Consider the following 12,639-nt stretch of genomic DNA (forward strand, 5'->3'; position numbering starts at 1 on the left):
AGCAATCTGTGGTTGGCATTTAGTTCTATACATATGGTGAGAGTTTACTTATACTATATTGTCCAGATAGATATGGAGATACACCTACCAACTTATATGTATCTGTGCCATAAGTTATGATTATAACTTTACAGTACTTCCTAACCCAAAGAAGCAAAAACCTGCATACCTACTCTTGGATTTCCTGCTGCTAGGGGAAAAATGGGAAATGTATTTAATTAATTAACAATGTTAGGGTTCAATAATTGCTTTGGTTACTTACTTTGGATTTTGATTTTGTTTCAGAGCTGCAATGCACTTTCCAAGAATAAGAAGAGAATTATTAATATTCCCTGCTTCTTTAAGCCTGTCCCCAAAGGTTTGTGCTTTATGGCATCGTTCTGACCCAGCCAAGTCACACAGAGAGAGTCTGTACAAAGTAATAGGTATATTTTTATGTTACATTTAGACATGGTGAGGTAAATGAGAGGCACTCTTTTTATGAACAGCTTGCTTGGAAACTATGAAGTGATTATCCAGGGGAAAAAAGTTGGATCCAATCTAGACTCTGTACAACTTGCTAGTCTTGACTAAATCAGGTATAATTGGCTTAGAGGATCTACCATAAGCATGATTAAATCTTGATCCAATGTAATATTCTTACATTCTATCTTTAGGCACATCAAAGACCCTAAGTATCCCAGTACTATGTACAGTGACAAGTAGAGGCTGCCATCAGCTCAGTCCTGGTCCTACCTGGTTATTTATGAAATTTGTCACAACTAGAGACAGAATCAGAGGACTATCACACAGGAGGCAAGTGTCCTCCTGTCATTAAATCCTGCTAATAGTGTGATTGCTATTCTTGTCCCATCTGTAAATAGTAATGGAGGTGTCATTTGGTATTAAAGGAAACTCCCATTAATACCAAATAATGCCTCCATTACTGTTTACAGATGGGACAAGAATGGTAGAAGTGCATGGGGGTGTGATAATGTTCCCCCCGATCATGCTATTAACAGGATTTAATGGTGATTTAATGACGGGAAGAGGACACTTGCCTCCTCTGTGTGATAATCTTAAGGATACAGTACAGTGTACTGATCCAGTACTATCATGCAAGAGTGGAACACTCACTTTCAGGGAGAAAACATTCACTTTGCACAAAGCTCTATATTAGCACTTCTCTAACTATAGTCTTTCAGATATTTAGAACTTCCACTCCCAGAAATCTCACCCAGCATGGCCACTAGTCAGAAATTCTGAGAATTTAAGTACCAAACATCTGCAAGACCATTGTTTGAGAGGCACAGCTCTATATGACAGTGGGGAAACTGCAACAAGTCAAATAGCTGAAGGTCATTTTCAACACTCCAAGATCCCCCAAACTCCTTTTGGTATCTGAATGAACCCCCCCCCCAACATTTAACACATCCTCCAATCCTGGTATCATTTTAAATTTAGGAGAGATTTTTTTTAACCAGGGTGTAAACTGGAAGCTAACTTCTTGGTTTATTCTTGATTAAGGAGGTAGTACATAAAGAAATCCCAGCAGACCACAAGTTGATAGAACATGAGTCAACAGTGTGATGCAGCAGCTAAAAAGTCAAAGTGATTCTATGCTGCATCAATAAGGGTACAGTGTCTAGATCAAGGGTAGTATAGTGCCACTCTATTCTGCTTTGGTCAGACCTCACCTGGAATACTGTGTCCAGTTCTGGGCACCATAATTCAAAATCGATTTTGACAAGCTGGAGCATGTCCAGAGGAGGGTGATCAAAATAGTCAAAGGTCTGGAAACCATGCCCTATGAGGAAAGACTTAGGGAGCTGTGTATGCAGTGATATGATAGCCCTTTTTAAATACTTGAAAGGATGTCATATTTCCTGACAGTCAGAGCTATTCAACGGTGCAATATACTGTCTCAGAGTATGGTGGAGTCTCTTTTGGAGGTTTTCAATCAGAGGCTGCATGACCATCTGTCAAAGGTGCTTTGAGAGTGTATTTCTGCATGGCAGGGGGTTGGGCTGGAAGGCCCTTGAGGTCTGTTACAATTCTGTGATTCTATGAAATAAAGACCACTCCCAGGGGAGGACAAAAATGTGGCACAACTACACCTGACATACCCTTGGAAATGTGAAATCGTGTTTTTTATTTAAAACACTGAAAAAAGGTTTAAAATTCAGAACAGCATCAGGGAGCAACAGGTTTGTTTCTCAGGTCCTAAAAAGGGACAAACATGCTCCTCAATCTCTGGCAATTTGCCTACCCTGTGGTCTTCATGTTACAAACTCAGATAAAGTCATGTGCTCTTTGTCAAAGCACATTCACAAAGAAAATCTTGTCTTCTGTCCACACATCAGCAAAGGTGTGAGACCTTCAAAGCAAATTTCCAATATTGCAATAATGCCAGGGGAGGAGGCATGTTAGTGCTTATCTTTTTATTACTGTTTAAAAATAAGAATATTACTGTGTCCTTAGATATTTTTTCTAAGAATGTCACAACAAAGGTGAATTCATACATAGGATATATTGTATTGTAGATTCCACAGATGTAGGAAGATACTTACTCAGAGACTCCAAGAATACTTGGCATGTCCTCATCACTCAGGCTGAGCAGGCGGATAGAAAATATGCTGTGACTGGAAAGAAAAAAAAGACACACATTTAAATTTTGCCATGTTATTTATTTAATTTGTATTATGTTCTCTGTGATATGCATCTTGGTTTTTGGCTGCTGTGCAGTTTGGCAGAGGTAGCCGTTAACCAATCAATCCAAATATGCATTAGTCTTAATCTACGACTATATAAAGATGCCAAGATGCCATTTACAAGGTCCGCAAAAATGCAAGTGTGCAGCTTGCCATGTGATATGCAGGCCTACTGTCTTGAGAAAACAAGCCTAAAAGCCCTACAACAAATACACTGTTGTCTGGATTGTGGCCTTAATAACTTCATTAGCCTCAAAGAGGAAGAATGTACAGTATATTAGAGGCAGCAAACCTTCTACTTGATTGCTGATTCATCCTAGTGCACGCCAAGCTTCTATTCTTATTTCCTATTTTAAGTATTTTACAAGCCTCATCAGGACTCTTTATGTTGATCCATTTTAAGTCTAGGAAAAGAAAACATTTTTTAAAAGTTAGGATGCTTAGAAGAAAGAAAATATATTCTACCAAGACATGCTGTGCCTATAGCTTCTTCAAGATTTTAAAAAGTTTGCTTATTTTAGAATACTCTACACCCCTCCTGCAGTAAATGGGGTTTAATAATTAATATATAGCATTGGGCATGTTTTGAGAGGTCATGATGACTGTGGAAACTAGGAAGTTATACATGTAGAAATCACACTAACCTGAGGACATGTGTGAGACCTAGATACAAGGTCTTTGTTGAGCACCTCACACACACCCTTCCCTGGTTCCTTGCTTTTCCTCTTGCAATGGAGACAAAGGGAATCCCATTGCAAAGCAGTCAGCGATCATAACATTCACCTCAATTCATGGTTTGTTCCCATTCACCCTTGTTGCCAGACCATTGAGGGATTGTCTAAAATCTAATCCATATTTTATCAGCCATTCCGGATCCTTTTTGTCAATTCCTTGGGAAAGACATTGTTGCACCAAATATTGTACTAAACTCCCCATGAGTGTATGAAATGTTGCTCTGATATGTCTTGCATTTAATAAAGCCACTTCACTGTGGTAATTAAAAGTTGCAGCTGGTATGGGACTGGAGAGAAAAGAAAAGTTTTTTGAGGGGGATGTTTTTAAAAACCCTGAGAACTAAAGCAATAAATACCAATATGAGAGGGCTACAGTCTTAACAGTTGCTGTTTCACATTATTTTGGAGCCTATGGCCTGTTACAGACTGCCAAAATAAAGCTGCTCCGGGTCTCTTTGGAGGTATGCTATTTAAATGATGCATGGGTCCTAAGAGTCCAGAGGTCACGCCAAAGCCACACTCCATTCCTAAGCACTGGAGTGCAGCTTTGGTGCAGCTTCTGGATTCTTAGGATGCATGCATCATTTAAACAGCATACCTCCAAAGAGACCCGAAGCAGCTTTATTTTGGCAGTCTGTAACTGGCCTATGTGAACATGGAAAGCTCTGAGTACATGTTAAACAGAAAAGGATTTTCTTTTAAACATTAACTGAATACGTTTTAAACCTACATGAAGAGAAATGAACTGAACAAGGGGGGGGGGAGGAACAGTGGTAGAGTGCCCTCTGCAGTTAAGAGTTTGCTCATACATCTAGAGGTGCCATCAGTCCAATAACAAGTACATATTGGTGAGTGGTTTAAACAGTCTGTTCTTGGATCCAGTAAATAATAATTCTACTGAAGAGATAGCAATACAAAGAAAATGGAAGTGTTACCTTTAACATAAGAGTTTCCTCCTTGATCCTCACAGATCCTTAAAATTTTGCGTTTCTGATTTTTCAATGCTGGTATTAAGTCCAGTAGGTCATAAACATATTCATTGTATATTTCAAAGAAAGAAACCCATACAGATGCCAGGGTCCTTTGACACTTGTCCAAGGGCTCAGAATGCACAAGTTCAGGTTTTGGATCTGTCAACCAAAATTTAAGGAGTAGAAAAAATAATAATTCATTTAACAGTTGTTTATCACTTAAAATGAACAGTGAAAGGCAAAACACATTTGGCCTATTTTGTTCACAGTTACATATACTTTCTGAAAGACAGAGACATCATTGTCCTTCTTTAGGTTAGCATCTACGTAGTATGCAATTACCAGTTTGATGCTTTCGCACCAGTCTTTTCCTTCCTTTATTACAGAAATCAATCCCGCCTTTTATGTATAGTGGGCTTTAGGTCAGCAATAAGTTTACACTATTTTGACAAAAAAAAATCAGAAAAATATTTACAAATTACCTAATTTATCTGAAGCAAAATTTGGTGAGCTACAGCTAATAGAAGCCAAGTCAGATACATCCAAAGATGAGGGAGCCTTCCACATATTTTCTGTATCCTAGATAAATAAAAAAAAATCCACTAAAATGATCTTGAATAAGTAGTACTTATTCAGTAACAATATTATACCTCTATTCTGCTAGCTGTAAGATGTCTATTAGATTTTTAAACTTCATGGCCTAGTTTATAATCAATTAATTACAATAATTACAAGACACAAATTTTAGACCAGTTGCAACTCACTATATAAAAAGCCATAGTAATTCTCCTATGATAGGAACTTGAATAACTTCAAATAAATTACTAGGACTGTCTGTAACTATTCAAATAAAAATTAGAAAAATTCAGGGCAATTTATAAGACATATGTACACTTTTTCGACATGGAAAGACAATTGGACATGGGAGTATCAGCATACGTTCAGTCTCCATGTGTGATTGGATGTGGTACAAATGTGTATGTCTATAGGAACCTCTACCACTGTTTAGCATTTACATATTTCATTTGTTTCTTGAAAAACAGAAGTACTGTAGACGTAACTAAAAGTTAGGCCAGAAAGCAGAAGCACATATTTCCTATACCTGCAGGAACAAGCAATAAGTATTTACAGCAGAATCTTTCTGCGCCTGTATGCAAAGGGATCTTGTAGCACCTTTGAGACTAACTGTGCAAAAGAAATTGCAGCATAAACCTTTGTAGTCTTGAGTCTACTTCCTCAGATGTATGGAGGAAGATCTGAGGAAACAGACTAAGTCTAGAAAAGCCCATTTTACAACTTCTTCCTCAATTAGTCTCAAAGGTCCTGCAAGATCCCTTTGCAAAATCAATATTCCAAATTTATAGGACCATGCTTCTGCTTTCTGTACCTACTATTTTTCACAGGAAATACATCTACTCTGCCATTTTCTCTGTGAAGGCAATTTTATTCCAGTTTCACAGCCTAGCTTTTTTCAAAAGCACAATTAGGGTCATTTACAGGGAAGAATTCAGGTTTAGGTCTGAACTTTCTTACATAGTCATTGATTCTGCTTGCAATTCACCACTCTCCCATATAAGCATTCAAAGACAAAGTTTCCATGGAATGTTTTCTACCTTAATGTGACTTAATCTGAGTTTAGAAGCCATACCTTTGGACTGCAACTCCTATAATCCTCCACCCAGAAAGGCAAGTGGTCCAAAGCAACTTTCCAAGCTCTGCCTTTAACATGTGGTAAAATAGAGCAGAATATAAAAGGGTGTTTCTTACTGACCTCTTTCAAAGAAGCAAAAAGTGCAGCTTTTAGGGATTCTTCTTGTTTCACCTGCATATCATTTAGTTGCTTGATCAGATTACTGAAGCATGGCTTTAAGTTCATCTTTGTATATTGCCTTCCTCTGACATGGTTAAAGATCATATCAAGAGAACGAGGAAGGATGCCACCATCTTTTGGACCACCTATGGAAACAATAGCTTTATGGTGTTATCTGCCAGTCAGATGAAATGTTGCATTTTCCCCTCCAATGAAAAAAGTATACCTTGAATTGTGAAACTTTTGCCTGCATTCGTGACACCATAGGCAAACACAAGCCCATTCATCCCACTGATGTAACCTTTTACTATCTCGTTCATTGTACCTTCAAAAAATTCACTTTGAGAAGTGTCTGGTCCAAAAACCTAATAGAAAACACAAGAATATGAGATGGACATTGAGGACACAGATTATCTCTACCTTGATGAGAAAAGGTGTTAGCATGTCAAGGTGTCCCATTGTTCAATTGTCAAAAGCCATGTGATTTTTTTCAGAGGGAAAAACAACACTTCGTCATCATCAGAAGCAGAGAATGCAGAAATGCAAGGAGAGAAAGCGTGATTCCCCCCCCCCCCCAAGAAAAGTTAAAATTTATATCCCTATTAAAAAAAACTGTTTGCACTTAATTATGAATTGAATCCCTGTGTAATGTAACTAGAAGGAAACTATCCTGAAAAAGTCTGACCCTTTCCAAACATAGAATCAGACTATACATATGGTCTTTGTATTCTGCTACATGTGCATTTTTAAAAGACCACCTTTGGAACAAAAGGAACTTACTCGTGTGAAAGTGAACTGATGTGCAGATTGTCCAATCCTCTTGTCACTGTTCCTCATTGTGGCTGATTCTTTGGGTGCTTGAAGAGTTACTGTCTCTTGATTTTCAATAATTAAGCAGCCCTTAACAGAACATGTATTATTGCAACAAAATTCCTAATGCATTCTTTGTCTATTAAGATTCCAAATTCCAAATATATATCTTAAATATTTATGTGCCCTAATAGCTGTTTCTGACGTTCCTCAACTTCACTGTTTTCTGTACAATGTACATTTTGATATTTCGACAGGACATACAATTTTAAACTTTACTGCAGAAGTTCTCTTTTCTGACAGAACATTTTTCTTTAATATTCCTCTTCAGTTGAACAGGTAACTGGCCATTTTAAAACTTCAGTCCTGGAAGAGGCAACCCCTGACCACTGGCCATGATGGTTGGGATCAATGAGAACTGCAGGAATTATTCACTGCCACCTCTTGCTGTCTTATCTCTTTAACTTCTGTAGCAGCTTATAGTTCCAAAGTCCTTGTGATGGGAAACCACAACTGAAGTCTGGTTCCCCTACAAGGAAAACAGACTTGCGTCCTGCAACTAACCTGATTTTCATTGTTTTCAAGTTCTGCCTTTGAGAAAGGTCGCACTTTCAAATATACTTTCAGCGGCTGATACATCACCTTAAAAATAAAGGATGAAGGCATTAACAAAGACTTTTACACTTGTGCATCTCTACAGTTAAAATATCCCCTTTCTTAGGTATCCTACTTGTCTTCCTTCTCTTTCCAGTCTTCTCTCTAAAAGATTATTCCTCCATCTTAAAACCTACCTCTCTTAAAGCAGAGATAAGCAGCCATTGATGGGTTGGTCACATTGGCTTGCTATGGCACTTTGAATGGCTACATCCCCTCCTGTCATACTCCTTGACTTATGTTTTCATTATATGCCTCCTTATTCCCCTTAGGGGCCATAGACATAATTTTTTTGCAGGATTTTTAAGGCCTCCTGTGACCTCACTTGATCTTAAAACACCCATATCCCCCATAAAACAGCAATTCATCTTCCCTAAAGAACACGGGGACATTTTTTTGAAAAAAAATAATAATAATATCAATGAGGAGAGTGATCATAGAATCATAGAATCATAGAGTTGGAAGAGACCACTAGGGCCATCCAGTCCAACCCCCTGCCATGCAGGAAATCCAAATCAAAGCATCCCTGACAGATGGCCATCCAGCCTCTGTTTAAAGACCTCCAAGGAAGGAGACTCTATCACCCTCCGAGGGAGTGCATTCCATTGTCAAACAGCCCTAACAGTCAGGAAGTTCCTCCTAATGTTCAGGTGGAATCTCTTTTCCTGCAGCTTGCATCCATTGTTCCGGGTCCTGTTCTCTGGAGCAGCAGAAAACAAGCTTGCTCCCTCTTCAATATGACATCCCTTCAAATATTTAAACAGGGCGATCATATCACCTCTTAACCTTCTTTTCTCCAGGCTAAACATCCCCAGCTCCCTAAGTCGTTCCTCATAGGGCATGGTTTCCAGACCTTTCACCATTTTTGTCGCCCTCCTTTGGACACGCTCCAGTTTCTCAATGTCCTTTCTGAATTGTGGCGCCCAGAACTGGACACAATATTCTAGGTGGGGCCTGACCAGAGCAGAATACAGTGGCACTATTACTTCTCTTGATCTAGACACTATACTTCTATTGATGCAGCCTAAAATAGCATTGGCCTTTTTAGCTGCCGCATCACACTGTTCACTCATGTTCAACTTGTGGTCTACTTGGACTCCTAGATCCCTTTCACACGTAGTTTCATTCAGCCAGGTGTCACCCAGCCTATATCTGTGCATTTTATTTTTCCGCCCTAAGTGCAATACCTTACATTTCTCCGTGTTGAATTTCATTTTGTTAGCTTTGGCCCAGCTTTCTAGTCTATTCAGGTCATTTTGAATCTTGATCCTGTCCTCTGGGGTATTAGCTATTCCCCCTAATCTGGTATCATCTGCAAATTTGATAAGTATGCTTCCAATTCTGTCATCCAGGTCATTGATAAAGATGTTGAATAGCACTGGGCCCAGGACAGAGCCCTGTGGGACCCCACTGGTCACTTTTCTCCAGGATGAAAAGGAGCCATTGTTGAGCACCCTTTGGGTTCGGCCGGTCAACCAATTACAGATCCATTTAACAGTTCCTTTGTCTAGCCCACATTTTACAAGCTTGTTTGCAAGAATGTCATGGGGAACTTTGTCAAAGGCCTTACTGAAATCAAGATATACTATGTCCACAGCATTCCCTTCATCTACCAAGCTGGTAATTTTATCAAAGAAAGAGATCAGGTTTGTCTGGCATGACTTGTTTCTCTGAAACCCATGTTGACTTTTTGTGATTATGGTATTGCCTTCTAGATGTTCACAGACTCTCTGTTTAATGATCTGCTCCAGAATCTTTCCTAGTACTGATGTCAGACTAACTGGACGATAATTGTTGGGATCCTCTTTTTTCCCCTTTTTGAAGATGGGGACAACGTTTGCCCTCCGCCAGTCTGCTGGGATCTCTCCTGTTTTCCAGGAGTTTTCAAAGATTATTGCCAATGGCTCCGATATTACATTTGCCAGTTCTTTTAATACCCTTGGATGGAGTTCATCTGGTCCCGGAGACTTAAATTCATTTAGATTAATAAGGTGTTCCTCTACTATCTCTTTACTTATTCTGTACTGAAATGCCCCTATTCTGTCCTCTGCTCCATTATCCTCAGGTTGAGCACCCTTTGCCTTTTCTGAGAAGACTGAGGCAAAGAAGGTGTTGAGTAATTCTGCCTTTTCTCTGTCTTCTGTTAGCATTTTGCCATCTTCTCCACGCAGTGGCCCTACCGTTTCCTTCTTCTTCCTTTTGCTGCGGACATATCCAAAAAAGCCCTTTTTATTGTTCTTAACCTCTCTAGCAAGCCTGAGTTCATTCTGTGCTTTAGCTTTTCTGACTTTACCCCTACACATGCCTGCTATTTCTTTGAATTCCTTTTTTGTGATTTCCCCCTTTTTCCATTTCTTATACATGTTCCGTTTCAAACTTAGCTCGGTTGAAAGTTCCTTAGTCATACATCCTGGTTTCTTGAGACACCTCCCGTTTTTCTTTCTCACTGGAACTGTTTGAAATTGTGCCTTCAGTATCTCCCTTTTGAGAAAGTCCCATCCGTCCTGAACTCCTTTATCTTTTAGTATTTCTGACCATGGAATTGCCCTCAATACTTCTCTAAGTTTACTGAAATCCGCTCTCCTAAAGTCTAGGATGCGTGTCTGACTATGCCTGGCTTCTCCTTTCCACTGTATTACAAACTCCAGGAGAACATGGTCACTTCCACCTAATGATCCCACCACTTGCACCCCATTAACCAAGTCATCCTTGTTGGTTAGGATTAGATCTAAAATAGCTGACCCCCTTGTTGCCTCTTCCACCTTTTGGACCATGAAATTGTCTTCCAGGCAAGTGAGGAATTTGCTAGGCCTTGAGGATTTTGCTGAGTTTGACTTCCAACAAATATCAGGATAGTTGAAGTCTCCCATCACTACTACATCTCTCTTTTCTGACTGTGTGGTCATCTGTTCTAGAAAGATATCATCCAATTCCTCAGTCTGACTTGGGGGTCTGTAGTAGACTCCCACCGTAATATCCTTGTTGTTTCCCTCCTTTTTAATTTTTACCCAGATGCTCTCCACCTGGCTTCCATGATTGATGTCCTGGATCTCTTCACTGTTGTAAATATCTCTGACATATAGTGCTATTCCTCCTCCTTTCTTGTTTGGCCTATTTCTCTTAAAAAGGTTATACCCCTCTATTTCCACATTCCAATCATGAGACTCATCCCACCAGGTTTCAGTGATGCCTATTATATCATATTTGCTTTGTTGTACAGTACTAGGAGTTCGAGTTCATCTTGCTTATTTCCCATGCTCTGTGCATTAGTGTAGAGACATCGCAGACCATAGTTCCCTTTTACTTGCTGCCTGTGCAAGTTTTTTTGCCTCCCACTGTTGGGTCCTTGCACTTTTTTTTCTTGTTTCCTCTATGTCAGTTTGACTATTTTCGCCATCCCTTTCGCCTTCCTTAATATTGTCTCCCTTCCCCTCGGAACTCAGTTTAAAGCCCTCCTGATCAAGTTCTTGAGACTGTTGGCAAAAACATTTCTTCCAACTGGCGTGAGATGCATCCCGTCTGTTGCAAGAAGTCCCTCCTCATGGAACCGCAGCCCATGATCGAAGAATCCAAATCCTTCTCGGCGGCACCATCTGCGAAGCCAGTTGTTCACATCCGCTATTTTCCTCTCCCTTCCTGGACCATGCCCTTCAACTGGCAGAAGAGACGAGATGACAACCTGTACATCCATTCCTTTCAGCTTCCTACCAAACGCCTCGTAATCCCTTTTGATGTTCTGAAGGCTGTGTCTTGCAGTATCATTAGTTCCCACGTGGACCAAAAGGAAGGGGTATTTGTCAGTAGGCTTGACCAGTCTTGTCAGCCTCTCTGTCACATCACGGATCTTTGCACCTGGAAGACAACACACCTCTCGAGACATCTTGTCAGGCCTACATATCACTGCTTCTGTACCCCTCAGCAAGGAGTCCCCCACTACGACCACACGCCTCCTCTGAGGCTTAGCAGCGACTGTTCCCTCGGGTGGGACTCTCAGGCTCCCCTGCTCTGTCCCTGAAGTCTGTCCATGCTGCTCTTCTTCATCCTCCTTGATAAGGGAAAGAGCTTCGAATCGATTCTCTAGCTGCAAACTCCCAGAACAATTCCTTCTTGGCTTACTTCTCTTTGTGACATTCCTCCAGCTGTCTGCCTCCTGTGTATGGCAAGTGACCTCTTCCACCCTAGCATCTTCCTCTGCATGGTACTCATCCAAGATGGTTAGTTCTATTGTGTCCAGGAAATCCTCTTGTTCCCTAATATGCTGAAGTGTAGCTATTCTTGACTCCAGCTGCTGCACTTTCTCCTCCAAGAGTGCTACCAACTTGCACTTGGTGCATGTGAAGTTCTCGACTTCTGTGGGCAAGAAGAGAAACATCCCACAAGAGTTGCAGGTGACTACAGCAGATCCCTCGTTGTCCATACTGCACTGATGTGTAAACCACAAGGGTACACTTTGCCCATCTGTATGCTAGAGCAAATACACAAGGCCCTGTCCATACGGGGAGAGGTGAGCACATTGAATAATTTGCTATGGCCTTAGCCTGGAGGGGTTAAACCCATAAAGCTCTCACATTAGCACCCCCACACTTCCTTTAATGCAGCAATAGATAACTGTGGGGAACCTGGGGATTGTATTTTGGGTTTGAGAAGTCTCCAAAGTCTCCACTTTAAAAATCCAGAATTGAGAGTCTAGGATGAGGAGGGGGAGGCATCCACCTTTAAAATATTGTTTCATTTGATCCTGCTCTAGTCAGTTTTTTTACATGTTAGTATTTAGCATAAATTGTGGCTTGCTTCTATGTTTTAGGTCATGCCAAATGGAGCTCATGGTAGTAGTCCAACAAAAGATGTGTGAGCATTTTAGGCTCATACATACACCCCTACCCAAAGTATCCATATAGGGCATGCTTTTATTTCCTATCATTTTGTATATTTAGAGCAGAATAATAAATCCCACTGTGTTCAATAAAGCA

The 12,639-nt window shown here is 40.3% G+C and overlaps 1 protein-coding gene across 2 annotated transcripts in view; it reads right to left on the bottom strand.

The window, feature by feature from the left end:
* LOC121928262 (kinesin-like protein KIF20A) overlaps window positions 1–12,639 on the bottom strand; it is a 38,217-nt gene that overhangs the window by 23,261 nt on the left and 2,317 nt on the right. For both annotated transcript variants that reach the window (XR_006103470.1, XM_042462726.1), the window contains exons 2-10: window positions 7,580–7,657; window positions 6,986–7,105; window positions 6,432–6,570; window positions 6,167–6,351; window positions 4,878–4,974; window positions 4,360–4,554; window positions 2,983–3,094; window positions 2,550–2,621; window positions 263–409 (exon numbers count right to left, since the gene is read on the bottom strand). Coding sequence is in view for 1 of the 2 variants with exons in the window: in XM_042462726.1 (XP_042318660.1) it covers window positions 263–409; window positions 2,550–2,621; window positions 2,983–3,094; window positions 4,360–4,554; window positions 4,878–4,974; window positions 6,167–6,351; window positions 6,432–6,570; window positions 6,986–7,105; window positions 7,580–7,657 (1,145 nt within the window). In the remaining variant the exon portion in view is untranslated. The remainder of the gene's footprint in view (window positions 1–262; window positions 410–2,549; window positions 2,622–2,982; window positions 3,095–4,359; window positions 4,555–4,877; window positions 4,975–6,166; window positions 6,352–6,431; window positions 6,571–6,985; window positions 7,106–7,579; window positions 7,658–12,639) is intronic.

This window comes from Sceloporus undulatus, chromosome 4 (genome assembly GCF_019175285.1).
Source record: "Sceloporus undulatus isolate JIND9_A2432 ecotype Alabama chromosome 4, SceUnd_v1.1, whole genome shotgun sequence".
Taxonomy (NCBI): Eukaryota; Metazoa; Chordata; class Lepidosauria; order Squamata; family Phrynosomatidae; genus Sceloporus; species Sceloporus undulatus.